The sequence below is a fragment of the Salvelinus namaycush genome, chromosome 7 (genome assembly GCF_016432855.1).
Source record: "Salvelinus namaycush isolate Seneca chromosome 7, SaNama_1.0, whole genome shotgun sequence".
Taxonomy (NCBI): Eukaryota; Metazoa; Chordata; class Actinopteri; order Salmoniformes; family Salmonidae; genus Salvelinus; species Salvelinus namaycush.
Window position 1 is genome coordinate 21,019,964 of NC_052313.1, and position 18,325 is coordinate 21,038,288.

At 40.8% G+C, this 18,325-nt stretch overlaps 2 protein-coding genes across 3 annotated transcripts; one reads left to right on the forward strand and one right to left on the reverse strand.

Annotated features, from left to right (window-relative positions):
* The first annotated feature begins 598 nt into the window (after nucleotides 1–598).
* LOC120051087 (U6 snRNA-associated Sm-like protein LSm5) lies at nucleotides 599–5,285 on the forward strand. The gene is made up of 5 exons (XM_038997737.1): nucleotides 599–695; nucleotides 2,778–2,873; nucleotides 3,770–3,797; nucleotides 3,883–3,955; nucleotides 4,989–5,285. Exons 1-5 carry the CDS (start codon nucleotides 650–652, stop codon nucleotides 5,019–5,021), a joined length of 276 nt encoding a protein of 91 aa, XP_038853665.1. The 5' UTR covers nucleotides 599–649; the 3' UTR covers nucleotides 5,022–5,285.
* A 251-nt stretch (nucleotides 5,286–5,536) lies between these two features.
* Nucleotides 5,537–15,052, reverse strand: LOC120051086 (proteasome activator complex subunit 2-like). 2 transcript variants are annotated; one of them, XM_038997736.1, is made up of 11 exons: nucleotides 14,906–15,052; nucleotides 13,471–13,503; nucleotides 13,280–13,342; nucleotides 12,249–12,335; nucleotides 7,556–7,601; nucleotides 7,262–7,359; nucleotides 6,946–7,014; nucleotides 6,752–6,819; nucleotides 6,572–6,626; nucleotides 6,371–6,457; nucleotides 5,537–5,984 (listed from the first exon to the last, which is right to left on the reverse strand). In XM_038997736.1, exons 1-11 carry the CDS (start codon nucleotides 15,041–15,043, stop codon nucleotides 5,904–5,906), a joined length of 825 nt encoding a protein of 274 aa, XP_038853664.1. In that variant the 5' UTR covers nucleotides 15,044–15,052; the 3' UTR covers nucleotides 5,537–5,903. The 2 variants fall into 2 exon arrangements, with proteins under 2 accessions (XP_038853664.1, XP_038853663.1); XM_038997735.1 differs by lacking the exon at nucleotides 13,471–13,503 and having other exon boundaries at nucleotides 14,906–15,046.
* Between the last annotated feature and the right edge of the window lie 3,273 nt (nucleotides 15,053–18,325).

An 18,325-nucleotide genomic window follows, 5' to 3' on the forward strand; every position in this document is an offset into this window, starting at 1 on the left:
GGGGCAGCCTGTGAGGACAGGACACTAATTAAACACACCTAACTCTTCTGCAGTAAAATCTCGTACACCCAAGTACTTCTCTGCAGCTGCCACCACAACATTTATGTTCTGTGATTTACGTTCCATTTCTGCAGTACAGTTGATAACCATGGCTATGAACGCTAAAGAACCCAACCTTACTGAAGTACATATTATTCCTATCACTCTCTTTTGGCCTTGGCCTACTCACAGGGATCGTTAGGATCCCTCGCCCTGGACCAATCTTCCTCTACTACACTCTTCACTGCCTCAGCATATGACACCTTCTGTACCACTTTGATCCTGGCAACCTCAACCTGCCTTTCTCTCACCGGACACCTCTGATCTCCAGCACCATGGGCACCCCTACAGTTAACACACACTTTTTCCACCGATAAAAGACATTCCCTTGTCTCATGCCCTTCTGCACACTTCTCACATCTAGAAATCTCCCTCCTACACACTGCTGCAACATGATCACTGGACTTTTGTCGGGTGAAGACTCAGCAGGACAGACCGAATGTGCGTCGCACCCAACGACGGGTACCACGGTCTCTGTTCGACTGTTGTAGTCTGATGATTCCTATCGTCCATTTTTCAGTCGATTACTTCCGTCTTTTTCAAACTAAACATGGCGGCCACCCCAGCTACAAATCCATCACAGTTGCTCCCACTTGGTTTGTTTGATTTTGTTAATAATTTTTATGTCCAGCTAGCTTTACAGATACCAAGTACGTTGTTAACGCTTGAAGTCGTGTTGCGACAGTTACAGGTTTGACAGATATGAAATGCAGGAGTCATGTTAGCAGTAGCATGTCCGCATTGCTAAGGTATAGCACTGGTAAAGTTGGTTTGAGATTCGACATTCGGACGTTCAAACACCAGTAGCTCGTTAACGATTTGAGCTACAGACCTTAGGCTCTTTATGAAAGAAAAATGTGTACAACATTTCACAGGTTTTAATTTTCCCTGATTCTGACCCGAGTTTAAATAATCGCACAGCAACGGTGTAGGCTGCCTAGCGCATGGTCAACGCAACAAATTAGGGACCATCAACGAAGTGCATGATCAAACTATTCAAATTTCAATAACTTTGATCATATAGAAACTTCAAACCAACGTTAAAACTGTTCAGAAGGGAGGGACACATGCTGCACATCTTTTGTTTGGCTCAATTAATGTTACAAAATGTTATAACAATTTCTACATGTTAGATGTAACGATTTTTGTTCTGTGGTAACATGGTCGTTCCATCAATTCAGTGTCTTTTGAGAAGTGTAATTTGGTTTTAAAAAAATATGAAAAAGATTTCACCTCTTTTTAACATTGTCATAAAGAGCATATGTTCAACTTCATAAACAGGTTTTCCCATCTCAAGAGATTAAATAAAAAAGGACTATATTATAGCTACAATATGTCACTTTTTGGGTGACCCTACTAAATTCCCATAGAAATGGGTTATAGATCTGTCATTCTCATTGAAAGCAATCTAAGAAGCGGTAGATCTGGTCTCTGTGTTATTTCTATGCTTCCTGTTCGTTATTGCGTCTTTTGGTTTTGTACACCAGCTTCAAACAGATGAAAAATAAAAATGTTGGTTATGGAAAAGATATTTGACGATGGTACAATAATTCTCTACACTATGCTTGCTTGTTTTGTCAGAAACTGAAATTAGGTGAACTATTTGAATTTTAGCAACCAGGAAATGGTGGAGCAATTTCTGCATAGTGCACCTTTAACTGCCAAATAAAGTAACATTTTTTTTTCTTCCTTTGTTTAACTAGGCAAGTCAGTTAAGAACACATTCTTATTTACAATGACGGCCTAGGAACAGTGGGTTAACTGCCTTGTTCAGGAGCAGAACAATAGATTTTTACCTTGTCAGCTCAGGGATTCAATCTAGCAACCTTTCGGTTACTGGCCCAATGCTCTAACCACTGGGCTACCTGGGGTTGACAAGTTCATCTTAAAAACCGCTAGATGGCGCTATTATTCAATGACGTCATACATACATCTGCACTGCCGGTAAAACACTCGTCCCCTGGCGACCGGTTCGTACATAAGTCATTTACATTTACGTCATTTAGCAGACGCTCTTATCCAGAGCGACTTACATTTTTAACCTTTTTTATTTAACTAGGCAAGTCAGTTAAGAACAAACTCTTATTTTCAATGACGGCCTAGGAACAGTGGGTTAACTGCCTTGTTCAGGGGCAGAACGACAGATTTGTACCTTGTCAGCTCGGGGATTTGAACTTGCAACCTTTCGGTTACTAGCCCAACGCTCTAACCACTAGGCTACCCTGCCGCCCAAGTCATCCTCCATTCAGGCTGCAAAGGTGTCGGTTTCCTCCTTAACTTGATTTAAAGGTCCGTTGGTGAAAAACAAAACTGAAAAATATGCTTACTGTCTTAATAAAACACTATTTTCCACCACTGTGCTAGAGTGACTAATGCTACTTCCCGATGTTGAACACCGCCAGGGGTAAACAAAAGATTGGCTGAACTTGGGTATGCAACATTCGTAAATGATATCGTTTATTATGATAACGTTTAGGACTTTGAGTGTGGCTGAGGTACACCCATGACCAGCTCTGAAACCAGATTGCATAGCGGAGAAGGTACAGTGGGATTCTAAACGGTCGGTAATCTGTTTATTAACTTGGCTTTGAAAGACCTTACAAAGGCAGAGTAGGATAGATATAGGTCATGCAAGTAATCATGTGATTTCAACATATCCTCTTTGTGTTCTCTTCCAGAGCTCGTGGACAAATGTATAGGTTCCCGAATCCATATTGTCATGAAAAACGACAAAGAAATTGTCGGCACCCTGTTGGGTTTCGATGATTTTGTCAGTATCCTTTCTGGAAATGTCCTACAAAACGTCTCATTATTTGTCGTTCATTTTAATGAAGGTTTTGCACTTTAGCAGTAGTTTTGCAATCTATTCAATTCAAACATTGTTACTGTAGTCATTTATGCTAAACAAAAATATAAACGCAACATGCAATCATTTAATTGACTTTACTGAGTTACAGTTCATATGAGGAAATCAGTCAATTGAAATAAATTCATTAGGCCCTAATCTATGGATTTAACATGACTGGGAATACAGATATGGTATATGTGACCAACAGATGCATAAAAATATGGGCCTTAGGATCTCGTCACAGTATTTTTGTGTATTCAAATTGCCATTGATAAAACGCAATTGTGTTCGTTGTCCGTAGCTTATGCCTGCCCATACCATAACCCCACCATGGGGCACTCTGTTCACAACGTTGACATCGGAAAACCGCTCACCCACACAACGCCATCTGCGGATGTGAGGTCGGTTGGACGTACTGCCAAATTCTCTAAAACGATGTTGGAGGCAGCTTATGGTAGAGAAATTAACATGAAATTATCTTGCAACAGCTCTGGTGGACATTCCTGCAGTTAGCTGTGGCATGGTGCTGTGTGACAAAACTGCACATTTTAGTGACCTTTTATTGTCCCCAGCACAAAGTGCACCTGTGTAACGACCATGCTGTTTAATCAGCTTCACATCTGTCAGGTGAATGGATTATCTTGGCAAAGGAGAAATGCTCAATAACAGGGATGTAAACAAATTTGTGCATATAGAACATTTCTGATATCACTTTTTTCAGCCCATGTACCATGGGACGAACGATTTACATGCTGCGTTTATATTTCTGTTCAGTGTATATTGTCAGTAAATATACAGTTGATCCTTCACCCACCGCTTCAGACATGGTGTTGGAGGACGTGACAGAATTGTAAGTACTTTCACCCATTAAATCCTTTCAGATCTGATGATTCTGGACATGTTTTATCCTTCTCCTTAATGACTGTGTATTTTAGTGAAATCACACCGGAGGGAAGAAGGATAACCAAACTGGACCAGATCCTACTCAACGGCAACAACATCACCATGGTAGGTGTAACGAGGTCATGCTGCTTGCGTAACTTTAAGCCTATTCTCAACCGGCTGGTAGAGCATGTTTTGACAATGGATTTATAAGTGGATATGAAAACAACCTACACTTGAACTTAATTGGTCAACTCCCCCAGCACCACTTTACATTATTTTGTATATTTTTGGGTTCCTGCGGTTCAGTGTTGTGGCACTCTAACTTTGCCCACTTAGAGCGCTATAAGAAAACTCAGTCACTAAAGATATGGGATAAAAGGCAGGAATTCAGTTGGTGAGGGATTAATATTGCACCATTCCTGTTAGTAGAGACCTTGAAGAGTAGGAATATGAAAATAAATAGTTTAACTGCTATTTTTTTTTTTACATTTTATGTCAGTAAAAGTGGTGGACTAAGAATAGGGTACATACATCTTTTTATAAAAATACCTATTTTGGTTCAAATATAAATTGTTGACAAAACTATATTAGGCAACATCAATTCGTTAAAGCAGATTTCATGGCCAATAGGGTCAATTAATCAATATTCACATTTAAGGTCGACCTATAAAATAACTACTACAGTAATAAAAAAACTGCAGATTGTTAAGTATCTCAAAATGTAGTCTGAAGATGTGGAAGAACCTGGCTAATTTGAAATAAACTATTTTGAAGGACATTCCAGAAAACACCACCTGAAAATGCATTAATTAGGCATTGCTGGTATGACTTTGTCTTCTCAACCACCTGGTAGAGCTCTGTTGATTCCAAAATAAACATCAAGTAGAAAAAAAATACTATTGGAAGTTCATTTGAGTTGTTAGTAATAGGAATTTAAGGTGAAATAATTGTTTCAACATGTTTTTCAATTAGATACAGTTAAAGGGTTAACAGTAATGCTTCCTTCCACATGAGCCCACACACCGGTATTTGATCTCGTCTTCGCAAACACACGTGACTGCCCTCTTGCAATTCGATGGCGCAGGTAGTGGCATTTCAAGCTGAACTTATCAAACACTTGCTGCATGATATATTGTCACTACTTCTTCTGTTCTAGCTCATACCTGGAGGCGAAGGGCCTGAAGTATGAAAAAAGAAACATTTTTTTATGTTCTTGTGGATGTATACTTGCCTTCTCATCAGTACTTTCTTGAACCAGTTTGTGATAATGTTATATTTTGGGTTCTTTCTTTCAGTTTTGAGAAGATTTTTGTAACAAGTGTTTTCCCTAATGAAGCCTTGATAATGTGTGTACAGAGCAACAGTTGGTTTGACCTTTGACATGTAAACCATTTTTACCATGTAGTGGAACTACACATTTTTTCTTATAAATAAATCACAGAATCAAGTGTCATTGGAAATAAACAACCCCCAGTGTGTTCATTTGTAGCTCCTAAAAGGACAAGACAGACCAACACGAATGTCAGCCATGCCCAGCGGACGGGTGTCCTCTCACCTTTGACCACAGAACGTCGGCCATCACTTTCTGTTAATTTCCCAATGATTTTACTTGTTAAAAATCGCCACAGTTCTACTGCGTGGACGACGTTCGTTATGGTGTCTTCCCTAGAAGTCCACTGGAAGTTTTCAAAATTAGTCTCTAGGTTCAGTGTTAAACATTAAAGATGCGTTTATTAGCATGAAGAAAAAAAAACAGACAAATCTGGACAAAGCCAAGCAGCTTTGTTGCAGATGTACAAACAGGACTGATTGGTATAGTAGGATACCCAAGGATGGAAATTAAACAAGTCTGCTAGACTGAGGCTAGTAGAAGATGTGCCAAACTAGCCCGCTAGCTAAATTCTCTCACTTCAAATATCGCATGGCATAGTACAATGTCACCCAGGTTATTACAAACTGTGGTCTAATAGCCTGGCTGGCCAGTCCCAACAATACTTAAATTCCATCTTAGTATACCCCTGAAAAATGTCACATCGTTGAGCCTGACTATTCCTCCCCCTTCATGTGTATCTCAGTACATTGAGGGCTTTTCTTCTCCTTTCGGATTAGTGACTTTTTCCAGGTTCTTGCTGATGATGTCATACAGTTCCGCCTGTAGCACACAAACACAAATAGAAACATTGAAGTAAGTGCTCTTGCATCTTTTACAGTACACTGGAGATTATCTTTGGGGTTGGAGGTTTATAGCTGGACCTAAAACAAACCAAGTTGTGGGACGTAGTTTCATCTTGACATTAGTTCACTTTAGAGATCTAAAAACATCAGACAAACTTTAATTCATCCCTTTGACCCATTTCCCTTATAGATTAATAATGATAGACAGACTAGTGTTAGTAGTAGCAGTATATACACTACTATAGTCGTGTATACGGTAGTAGCATCTTGGTTCTGTCCCAAATGGGACCCTATTCCCTATTTAGTGCACTACGTTTGACCAGAGCCTATAAGGGGCACTATATAGGGAACAGGGTCACTCACATAGAAGCCACGGATGTCCAGAAGGATGACTCTGATGTCAGAGTAAACAGCCTCATCCTTTTCATGGACCAGAGAGCGGTAGTCCATCTGATAACAGGAAGAAGGAGAAGAAATATGGGGATGAGTAAGAGAAGGGCATGTGTCAGACATCGGGTCAGTTGAATACAAAATTGGGTAGTGTCTACAAATGCCAATTCTCACCACATGAGTTAACTTGGAGGCTTTAGCCACTGCATCACCCCTCTCTGAAAAGTACCTGAAGGACCAAAAGTTATTGTGAAATGTATATCTATTTTGTCAAAGGTTATTGTCAAATGTAGGATCAATGTATGATAACCTCAACTGCTCTAAGTTACTTGAACGTATGAAAAGCTATCATACTTGTTAATGTTGGTGTGGAAGCCGTCCACTTTGGTCTTCACTGCAGTTATTCTTTCCAAGATTTTCTCCTGGAAGTAACACATGAACATGTCGATTTTAATGAAACTTCAGGAGAATACAATTCCATCTGTACCAGTTTAATGTTTTTCATGAACGACCACTTGACCTTAAACATATGTGTGTTGACCATTTACCTGGATTGCAACGCCAAAGTCATTCCCATCCTCTATTTTGGGAATGAGATGCTGAATCCAGCAGGACACCTAAGAAGATAAACACCAATGACTGCTACAGTAAATTTAAACCTTCACCAGCCTGTATCAGAGCGTTGCATCTCATTTGACCACAAGAGGTCCCTGTTGCTTTATTGTATTCTTACTGTAATGGTCTCAGTGCTAGGACATCTGTCTAATTCTTACTGTAATGGCGGTCTTCCGCAGTGCGAGGATCTCTGTATGATTCTCACTGTAATGGTCTCCCTCAGTGGTAGGATCTCTGTATAGTTCTTACTGTAATGATTGTCTCCCTCAGTGCTAGGATCTCTGGTTTGACTCTGTCAAGCAGCTTCACAATCTTCTCATTCCCTTTGATGAAGCCACATTTTGGAGCTGAAAGAGACCAAGGAAAAACAACACCAACTGGTAAGTTTCCACCCCCTGCATCCACATAAAATACATTTATGTAAAATAATAAAATACCCACTACTTGGAATTATTTTAGAAGCCTATTTTAAAATAATTGGTCTTGAGCTAAGGAATGGCAACTACCACTCCTAAATGAAGGCCATGACTTGAACCACTGTACCTTTCTTCTTCTTCTCATCATCATCATTCTTGTCAGTCTCCATTTCCTGGAGGGAGAATAAATTAGTCAATCTGTAGCCTTTGCCTACCATGTCAAATATACAGTGCATTCAGAAAGTATTCAGACCTTCACTTTTTCCACATTTTGTTACATTACAGCCTTATTTTAAAACGTATTAAATCAAAAAAAGTATCATTAGTCTACACACAATACCCCATAATGACAAAACAAAAACAGGTTTAGAAATTTTGGCAAATGTATATAAAAAGAAAACGATACCTTATTTACATAAGTATTCAGACCCTTTGCTAGGAGACTCGAAATTGAGCTCAGGTGCATCCTGTCTCCATTGATTATCCTTGATGTTTCTACAACTTGATTGTAGTCCAGCTGTGGTAAATTCAATTGAGTGGACATGATTTGGAAAGGCACACACCCGTTTATACAAGGTCACAGTGCATGTCATAGCAAAAACCAAGCCATGAGGTCGAAGGAATTGTCAATAGAGCTCAGAGACAGGATTGTGTCGAGGCACAGATCTGGGGAAGGGTACCAAAACATTTCTGCAGCATTGAAGGTCCCCAAGAACACAGTGGCCTCCGTCATTCTTAAATGGAAGAAGTTTGGAACCACCAAGACTTCCTAGAGCTGGGAGCCCGGCCAAACTGAGCAATCGGAGAAGGGCCTCACTCTGACAGAGCTCCAGAGAACCTTCCAGAAGGAAAAACATCTCTGCAGCACACCACCAATCAGACCTTCATGGTAGAGTGGCCAGACAAAAGCCACTCCTCAGTAAAAGGCACATGACAGCCCACTTGGAGTTTGCCAAAAGGCACCTACAGGACTCAGACCATGAGAAACAAGATTCTCTGGTCTGATGAAACCAAGACTGAACTCTTTGGCCTGAATGCCAAGCGTCACTTCTGTTGGAAATCTGGCACCATCCATACAGTGAAGCATGGTGGTCGGCAGCGTCATGCTGTGGGGATGTTTTTCAGCTGCAGGGTCTGGGAGACTAGTCAGGATTGAAGGAAAGATGAACGGAGCAAAGTACAGGGAGATCCTTGATGAAAACCTGCTCCAGAGTACTCAGGACCCCAGACTGGGGCTAAGGTTCATCTTCCAACAGGACAACAACTGTAAGCACACAGCGAAGACAACGCAGGAGTGGCTTCGGGACAAGTCTCAATGTCCTTGAGTGGCCCAGCCAGAGCCCGTACTTGAACCCGATCGAACATCTCTAGAGAGACCTGAAAATAGCTGTGCAGCGACGCTCCCCATCCAACCTGACAGAGCTTGAGAGGATCTGCAGAGAAGAATGTAAGAAACTCCCCAAATACAGGTGCGCCAAGCTTGTTGCATCATACCCAAGAAAACTCGAGGCTGTAATCGCTGCCAAAGGTGCTTCAACAAAGTACTGGGTAAAGTCCACATACTAATGTAAATGTGTTCAGTTTTTTATTTTTCATAAATTTGCAAACATTTTTTAAAAAGTTTTTTATTTGTCATTATGGGATAGTGTGTAGATTGATGACGGGGAAACAAAATGTGGAGAAAAAAAATCAAGGGGTCTGAATACACTGTATATGCTACTCTTATAATGAATGAGCTAACTGCTATTCAAACCTAAATGCTTTCGCCAGCAGAGAAGGCCAAAAACCAACTAGAAACGCTCCACTCTACAGGAACTGAGTAAAGTGGGGGATCTCCTGGCTAGAGACAAAAGCCCTCACACAGAAGACAGTGAGGTGGAGCATCATGGTGGATGCCCTATGCTCCCAATTGTGCCAAGCGGTTAAAGTCAAGTAAGTCAAACCATTCAATCCTGTTGATCTATACTGAACAAAAATATAAAAACACAACATGCAACAATTTCAAAGATTTTACTGAGTTACAGTTCATATAAGGAAATCAGTCAATTGAAATAAATGAGGCCCTAATCTATGGATTTCACATGACTGGAAATACAGATATGCATCTGTTGGTCACAGTTATATATATATTTTTTTAATTCAAAGGTAGGGGCGTCAATCAGAAAACCAGTCAGTATCTGGTGGGACCATCATTTGCCTCATGCAGCGCGACATCTCCTTCGCATAGAGTTGATCAGGCTGTTTATTGTGGCCTGTGGAATGTTGAAACTCTCCCCTTCAATGGCTGTGCGAAGTTGCTGGATAATGGAGGGAATTAGAATACGCTGTCGTACACATCAATCCAGAGTAGAGGTCGACCGATTAATCGGAATGGCCGATTAATTAGGGCCGATTTCAAGTTTTCATAACAATTGGTAATCGGCATTTTAGGACACCGATTATATTGCACTCCATGAGGAGATTGTGTGGCAGGCTGACTACCTGTTATGCGAGTGCAGCAAGGAGCCAAGGTAAGCTGCTAGCTAGCATTAAACTTCTCATAAAAAACAATCAATCTTAACATAATCACTAGTTAACTACACATGGTTGATGATATTACTAGTTTATCTAGCTTGTCCTGCGTTGCATATAATTGATGCGTGCCTGTTAATTTGTCATTGAATCACAGCCTACTTCGCCAAACGGGCGATTTAACAAGCGCATTCGCGAAAAAAGCACTGTCGTTGCACCAATGTGTACCTAACCATAAACATCAACGCCTTTTTTAAAATCAATACACAAGTATATTTTTAAACCTGCATATTTAGTTAATATTGCCTGCTTACATGAATTTATTTTAAATAGGGAAATTGTGTCACCTTTCTTGCGTTCTGTGCAAGCAGAGTCAGGGTATATGCAGCAGTTTGGGCCGCCTGGCTCGTTGCAAACTGTGTGAAGACCATTTCTTCCTAACAAAGACCGTAATTAATTTGCCAGAATTTTACGTAATTATGACATAACATTGAAGGTTGTGCAATGTAACAGCAATATTTAGACTTATGGATGCCACCCGTTAGATAAAATACGGAACGGTTCCGTATTTCACTGAAAGAATAAACGTTTTGTTCTCAATGATAGCTTCCGGATTTGACCATATTAATGCCTTAAGGCTCGTATTTCTGTGTGTTATTATATTACAATTAAGTCTGATTTGATAGAGCAGTCTGACTGAGCGATGGTAGGCACCAGCAGGCTCGTAAGCATTCATTCAAACAGCACTTTCGTGCATTTGCCAGCAGCTCTTCGCTGTGCTTCAAGCATTGTGCTGTTTATGACTTCAAGCCTATCAACTCCCGAGATTAGGCTGGCAATACTAAAGTACCTATTAGAACATCCAATAGTCAAAGGTATATGAAATACAAATGGTAGAGAGAAATAGTCCTATAATAACTACAACCTAAAACTTATTACCTGGGAATATGTTAAAAGGAACCACCAGCGTTCATATGTTCTCATGTTCTGAGCAAGGATCTTAAACGTTAGCTTTTTTACATGGCACATATTGCACTTTTACTTTCTTCTCCAACACTTTGTTTTTGCATTATTTAAACCAAATTGAACCAAATCAAATTTCATTATTTATTTGAGGCTAAATTGATTTTATTGATGTATTATATTAAGTTAAAATAAGTGTTCATTCAGCATTGTTGTAATTGTCATTATTACAAATATTTAAAAAAAATAATAATAATAAAATAAAAAAAATAATATATATTTTTTTTTTTGGGCTGATTAGTCGGTATCGGCTTTTTTGGTCCTCCAATAAATCGGTATCGGCGTTGAAAAATCATAAATCGGTCGACCTCTAATCCAGAGCATCCCAAACAGGTTCAATGGGTGACATGTCTGAGTATGCAGGGCATGGAAGAACTGGGACATTTTCAGCTTCCAGGAATTGTGGACAGATCCTTGCGACATGGGGCTGTGCATTATCATGCTGAAACATGAGGCGATGGCGGTGGATGAATTGCACGACAATGGGCCTCAGGAATCTCGTCACAGTATCTCTGTGCATTCAAATTGCCATCGATAAAATGCAATTGTGTTTGTTGTCCGTAGCTAATGCCTGCCCATACCATAACCCCACCATGGGGCACTCTGTTCACAACGTTGACGTCAGCAAACCCCTCCCCCACACAACATCATATACATGGTCTGTTGTTGTGAAGCCGGTTGAACATACTGCCAAATTCTCTAAAACAATGTTGAAGAGGCTTATGGTAGAGAAATGAACATTCTATTCCCTGGCAACAGCTCTAGTGGACATTCCTGCAGTCAACATGTCATTTGCACACTAACTTGAAACATCTGTGGCATTGTGTTGTGTGACAAAACTGCACATTTAGTGGCCTTTTATTGTCCCCAGCACAAGGTGCACCTGTGTAATGATCATGCTGTTTAACCAGCTTCTTGATATGCCACACCTGTCAGGTAGATGGATTATCTTGGCAAAGGAGAAATGCTCACTAACAGGGATGGGGGGAAAAAATATATAAAAAAAGTGCACAATTTGAGATAAGCTTTTCATGCGCATGGAACATTTCTGGGATCTTTATTTCAGCTCATGAAACATGTGACCAACACTTGTTGCGTTTATATTTTTGTTCAGTGTATATGGTATGTGTCCCAAATAGCACCCAGTTGCCTATATAGAGCGCTACTTTTGAACAAAGCCCTGTGGGTAGCCCAATGGGCCCTAGTCAAAAGAAGTTCCCTAGTGAATAGGGTGCCATTTGGGAACAGATTTTGTATTTGGTTAGAAGAGCATGATAGCCAGTCACCTCATCCTCTGGAGTAGGAGGGTCTGGTATAGGGATGTCTAGAGGAGCATGGAGAGTGGACAGGTCTGTGATGCTGAGATCCTCCTCCTGGAAGAGAGATGGAAAGGAGAGTGGGATGGAGGAAGAGCAGGAGGGATAAAGGAGAGGAAGAGAGGAAAGGGAGTGAAGTGGAGAGATAGATGAGAGGAAAGTAGGTAGACAGTTGGACAAGATATGGGATGAAAAGGTTGGTTAATTTCACAATGTGGGAACAGACAGTGATACATGGGATGTGAACTAATGTGGTGGATGAGTCAGAATTAGTTGGGTAACATAAGTAATTAAGATGTCATATCTGCATAATATTCTTATGTGATATACTTTTTATTAGAATGTATCCCTTTGGACTATAGTGTTGGCAGTTGCACTTTTCCCTTCTCAAACAAGGCTCAGTCACTTGGGGCCCAGAGAGGGGAGAGGTCAGGCTTGTCTTTCAGATGTCCCTGGTGCTATGCAGAATATCAGAAAGGGAAGAGGACAGGATGGAACATTGTCTTCATATGTGAATGTATCTGTTAAACCATGTGAAGGGATGGCGTGATTAAGGGGGACCAATTACTTGACTCCACAATGTTTGTGCGCAAGTCACTCCCCTCAGTGAGCTTGTCCAGGAGTGGGGAGAAGAGGGGGTTTACTTGAGATGGGAGTATATAGAGTTGACAATTGAGTTATGCCTTGGATGAGGTAATGTTTTGGTACTATGAAGTACCAGAAACGAGATTAGAACCTCGTTTTAGAGACCAAACTGAGCGATAATTTATAGCGAATGCAATCTGGCTAAGGGATACTCCTTTCTCAAGATCTTTGTATTCTACTGTAGGGACTCTCAGAATTCATTATAGACACTGAATTGATCTGAGAGTCAAAGGGCTATTGTAAAGCTCATATAATTAAATATGAAGTTTAAGTATAACTCTGACTGGTGTGTGGTTTGTAACTCTCCTTATTTGGTAATACAGGAAATTGCCACGACACTAACCAATGAGACCTACCTTCAGCAGGTTGTCCAGTTGGGTGATCTTCAATGGGATGTAGTTTGAAAACAGATCCTCTGCCTAAAAATAACAGAAATAGGTAAGAACTAACTACACCATTATGCCACAACGGCATGTCCCTTTCTACTTCAAATGGTCATGCAATTGCACCAGCAGACATCTGTTAACACAATAAGGCAAACACATACCTGTTGATACAGAGACTGGCGGAAGTTATCCACCTAATGCGAAGGGATGAAAAGAAGATACTTTGGCTGCGTTTCAAACTCATAAAAGACACACCCTCGTCCACTTACCCTCGCCTTATGCCCTTGGGGGAATGCCCGCAGCCATATTTGTCTTTGGTCCAAATGATTAGCCAAGCAAGGGAAGTTTGCAACCTAAGCCCCACAGCCCTCGTTTTTTTATGGAGTTTGCGAGTGTACAATTATGTTCACTTTGGGGCCTGAAACGCCCCATAATTCAATTTTCGACGATTGTACATCCGCTAAGAAGAGTCCGCCAAAACTAAAAACCTATATGGCAATATAGAGTCAACATACAAGTTTAAGTAAAAACAAATGTAAATAAGTAAAAAAAAATTGTGCTACTAATGCACAAGCACGTCTTATAAAAGTAATGATGTTTTTGTTTGGTTATCTTTTGGAAATTGTAGGAATAAAACATTTTTCTTCTTCAGAAGTTCCAGCTAGGCAGGCTAACGTCAGTTAGCTAATTAATTTGCTAGCTATCATACAGTAGGCGTATATTATTAAATGATATAGTTAATAAGTAGACATGCAATCATAATTGACTGTAGCGCATATAAAGCACACAGGCTACCGGTGGCTGAAAACACAATCATCTCGGGATGAACGAGTGACGAATTTACGGGCAAGGGCGGTCCATTTCAAAATCATTCCTTCCTACCTTGCCCTGGAAGTGTATACTCGTCAGACGTCATAACACGTCATCAGAAGTGTCCACTTAATTTGAGTGCTGAGGGTGTGTCTTAAGTGTTTGGAAAGCAGTCTTTGTCTATGTGGTGCATAATGTGGAAATAGGTGTACTTAACTAATACTATAAAATAACTTAAACTCACAAGCACATTAGGATCAGTGTGTCATAATTGTGTAATCTATTGTAAACTACCTTTACACACCTAAACTCAGGTGGTGTTAGTCGCACTGCAAAAAAAGACAGCCTAGAACGCCCCCTCAATCGAGTAAACCAGTGAAACCGTTTTTGTTTTGCTTTCGCTTTTGCATAAGTAATGGCTGTCTGGCAGAATGACTAGGGAATTTTCCAACTAACAACGGCTGCGCGTAACAGAACTAAATGTAACAACTTATTTGTTTTTCAGGCCATATCGCAAGAAAAAAGTTTATTTATAACCTATAGGTATTCTTATGCAACCATTCGCGCACAATTAAATGGTAACATAATGTAAGAAAAAACATTTAGCCCAATTAACGCTAGCGAGATTTCTCGGTCAATTGACGTGATTTAGGCTACATATAGCTTCGATGTAAAGCTAAACTAATCTAGCTAACGTTAGCTAGCTACATCGTGGAGATGCCAAAAAAACCCGGCTAAATTAACGCTTAACACTTATTAACAACATATGCATTAGTTAGTGCTTACCTTCGCTGAGTTTACACTTTTTATTTTCAGTACAGATGATCTCGACATTTTGAGCAAACGGTTTAGTGAAAATTCTATCAAGTAAAAGGCCCGTCGTTGTAAGTCTATTTCCTCAAAGTAGCCTACTTTCGTTTTCATAGGATTACATTCGAAAACCACCTGATCAAGCCACACCCACTGAATTAATTCTTCAAAAAATATATAGTCGCTTGATATTTAGCACATTTGTTTGCTATTGAATTAAATGGACATTTCAAATACAGTTGCTTGCTCACAAACTCATTATTGGAGACTACCAATACCAAAACTCCCCATACAAAACATCTTTACTGGGGACATTTTAATTGAGGGAACCCACAACAATTGTGTCTAACATTTGTTGGCATTGGCATAATTATATTATATTTCCATCGAAGTTGGCTTTGATTAAAGTTTCATCACAAACGCATTGATGATCATTGACCAATAGAGGGCGGCACACATCAAGGTTTATATTTCCCCATGACGGATGTCTTCACTTCACTATAGGACTACCCATCACTGCATACATGCATAGCAGCTTATCCGTTTGTACGTTTTATATGCATACAAATATAGCCTATGATAATGGCATAAGCATATAGCCTATGATAATGGAATACACATACCATTGCTTGTCAAACTTGTTATTTGGTATTTTATTAGGATCCAAATAGGAAAGCTAGACTAACCAGGAGGACATGTCTAAAAAGCTTTCCTCACTATATGTATAATAATGTCTTCATTTGGAGGTATTCTACCTGCATATACTCTAGTCTAAATAGTCAGATATTCTGAATCAATTTTCTACTCACCCAATGTTCAGATCAAGACCCTGGGACTTAACACCTCCCTCTGCAACTGGATCCTGGACTTCCTGACGGGCCGCCCGCCAGGTGGTAAGGGTAGGTAACAAGACATCCGCCACGCTGATCTTTAATACGGGGGACCCTCAGGGGTGCGTGTTCCTCAACGTGATCAAGACAAAGGAGATGGTTGTAGACTACAGGAAAAAGAGGACCGAGCATGCCTCCATTCTCATCGACAGGGCTGTAGTGGAGCAGGTTGAGAACTTCAAGTTCCTTGGTGTCCACATCACCAACAAACTAACATGGTCCAAGCACACCAAGACAGTCGTGAACAGGGCACGACAAAACCTCTTCCCCCTCAGGAGACTGAAAAGCATTGTTGGTTAAAGGCTTGTGAGTAAGCATTTCACTGTAAGGTCTACACCTGTTGTGACAAATAAAACTGTGACAAATAAAATTGGATTTGATAAAAATTTACTAGGACTCTGGCCAAAAGTAGTGCACTATAAAGGGAATATGGTGCTATTTGGGGAAAAAACAGTGTAAATGGATCTAATTGAATTATCACATTACATCTTTGATTACGGTTAATCCTTATTAAACCATTAGCTTGGGTTGTGAAAATCCTCTTTAAAAGGATTAGTCCTTCAACACACCCAGTGAACTAAAACAGGTAAATGTGGGCGTAATGATTCCTCTTAAACAGGTGCCCAATGGCTCTCTCCATCTGATTAGTAATGTACACATTACCAAGGTTCTCTTACAGTTGTCTTCAAGTTACTGTTCTGGCCAGACTGGTGCAACATCAAACACTCCTACTCTAAAAAACTTGACACATACGGCCCCTGGTTTCGCCACTATTGTGGCCTACTGTAATGACCAGATAATAGGTGTTATATAAGGTGAATGAATCCAATAGCTGCAGTATGCAATAAGGCATGAGGGGGGTGTGGTATATGGCCAATATACCATGGCTAAGGGCTGTTCTTACGCACAACGCAATGCGGAGTGCCTGGATACAGCCCTTAGATGTGGTATATTGGCCATATACCACAAACCCCAGAGGTGCCTTTTTTTTGCTATTATAAACTGGTTACCAACTTAATTAAATGTTTTGTCATACCCGTGGTATAGCATTCAGGGTTCGAACCACCCAGTTTATAATGGCATTAGACTCTGTCCAGTAGTCCACTGACTGACAATACCATTTCTATTTGTCAAGGCAAGGCTGGAGAAGGTTGTGGAGGCACAACTAAGAGAAGCAATAAAATCCTTGAAGCAAGTGGAGAAACCGGCACAGAACCGATCCTGAGGAAGGATATTTGTGAATGACCTATGCTCCCCAAAGACAAAAAAAGTTTAAGTCAAGTACGTCACTTTACTCTTAGAAACCGATGAGAGGACGAGGTGGTAGATTGTACTAACCAGTTGGATACGGGGTAATTGCATAGGTCATTCCTAAGACCTGTAATGGTAGGCCTACTGCAGAGTTTGGCCAAAGTATTACTAAAGGAGTAGGCTCCATGTCAGTGTTAGCATTGCAGGGAGAAAACTCACACGGTGTGTGTGGGTCCCCTGACACCCCAGCTTTGGGACCCCTTTCCTACAGGGGTCACACTCTGTTGTGTGTGTAAGTGTGAGTGTGTAAGCGTGAGTGTGAGTCAGGGGGTGTTTTAACAGAGGAAAAGCAGGCCTAACTCACTGAGGCCTGACTAGGACCTCAGCTGGACAACGTTTGTTAACTTTTGCCACGGGAGGTTATGCAGACCTAATGCCTCCACACTAATCTCTAAATCTGTGTGCGTGTGTGGGTGTGTGTGTGCGTGTGTGCGTGTGTGTGTGTGTGTGTGTGTGTGTGTGTGTGTGTGTGTGTGTGTGTGTGTGTGCGTGCGTGCGTGCGTGCGTGCGTGCGTGCGTGCGTGCGTGCGTGCGTGCGTGCGTGCATGTGAGTGAGTAAGGGGGAGAGGGAGAAAACAAACCAGGGATGTTTAAAAACCAATGTAGATGAAAACAAATGGACAATAAAACTGCAGCAATTCAAAGGATTGAGGATAAAGGTAGACTATGGCCAGCAACTTGGAATTCACAGTAGGTGTACACTAATCTGAAGAAAAGACTGATTGAAGGGGTAAATTAGCCTAATATTGTGGTTGAGATAGAAAAGGAGCTCAAGGCAAAAAATGTCCAATATAGACTCCCCTTCCTATTCAAATGGGAGGAAGCACTGAAGTGAGTGTGTACCTGAATGTATGTGTGTGTTGGTCTCTTTCTTTCTTTTGTGTGTTTGTGTGTTTCAGAACAATCTATCTCTGTATCTGTATGTAACGGATGTGAAATGGCTAGCTAGTTAGCGGGTACGCGCTAGTAGCGTTTCAATCAGTTACGTCACTTGCTCTGAAACCTAGATGTAGTGTTGCCCCTTGCTCTGCAAGGGCCGTGGCCTTTGTGGAGCGATGGGTAACGATGCTTCGTGGGTGACAGTTGTTGATGTGTGCAGAGGGTCCCTGGTTCGCGCCCGTGTCGGGGCGAGGGCACGGTTTAAAGTTATACTGTTACATTGATGCTGTTGACCCGGATCACTGGTTGCTGCGGA

Coding starts and splice junctions, on each gene's coding strand:
- LOC120051087 (XM_038997737.1), top strand. CDS start 650: ATGGCGGCCACCCCAGCTACAAATCCATCACAGTTGCTCCCACTTG. Junction 696..2,777: donor ATCACAGTTGCTCCCACTTG/GTTTGTTTGATT, acceptor GTTCTCTTCCAG/AGCTCGTGGACAAATGTATA. Junction 2,874..3,769: donor GGGTTTCGATGATTTTGTCA/GTATCCTTTCTG, acceptor CCACCGCTTCAG/ACATGGTGTTGGAGGACGTG.
- LOC120051086 (XM_038997736.1), bottom strand. CDS start 15,043: ATGAAAACGAAAGTAGGCTACTTTGAGGAAATAGACTTACAACGACGG. Junction 12,336..13,279: donor AACTGGACAACCTGCTGAAG/GTAGGTCTCATT, acceptor TCTCTCTTCCAG/GAGGAGGATCTCAGCATCAC. Junction 6,627..6,751: donor TTCCACACCAACATTAACAA/GTATGATAGCTT, acceptor TTGGTCCTTCAG/GTACTTTTCAGAGAGGGGTG.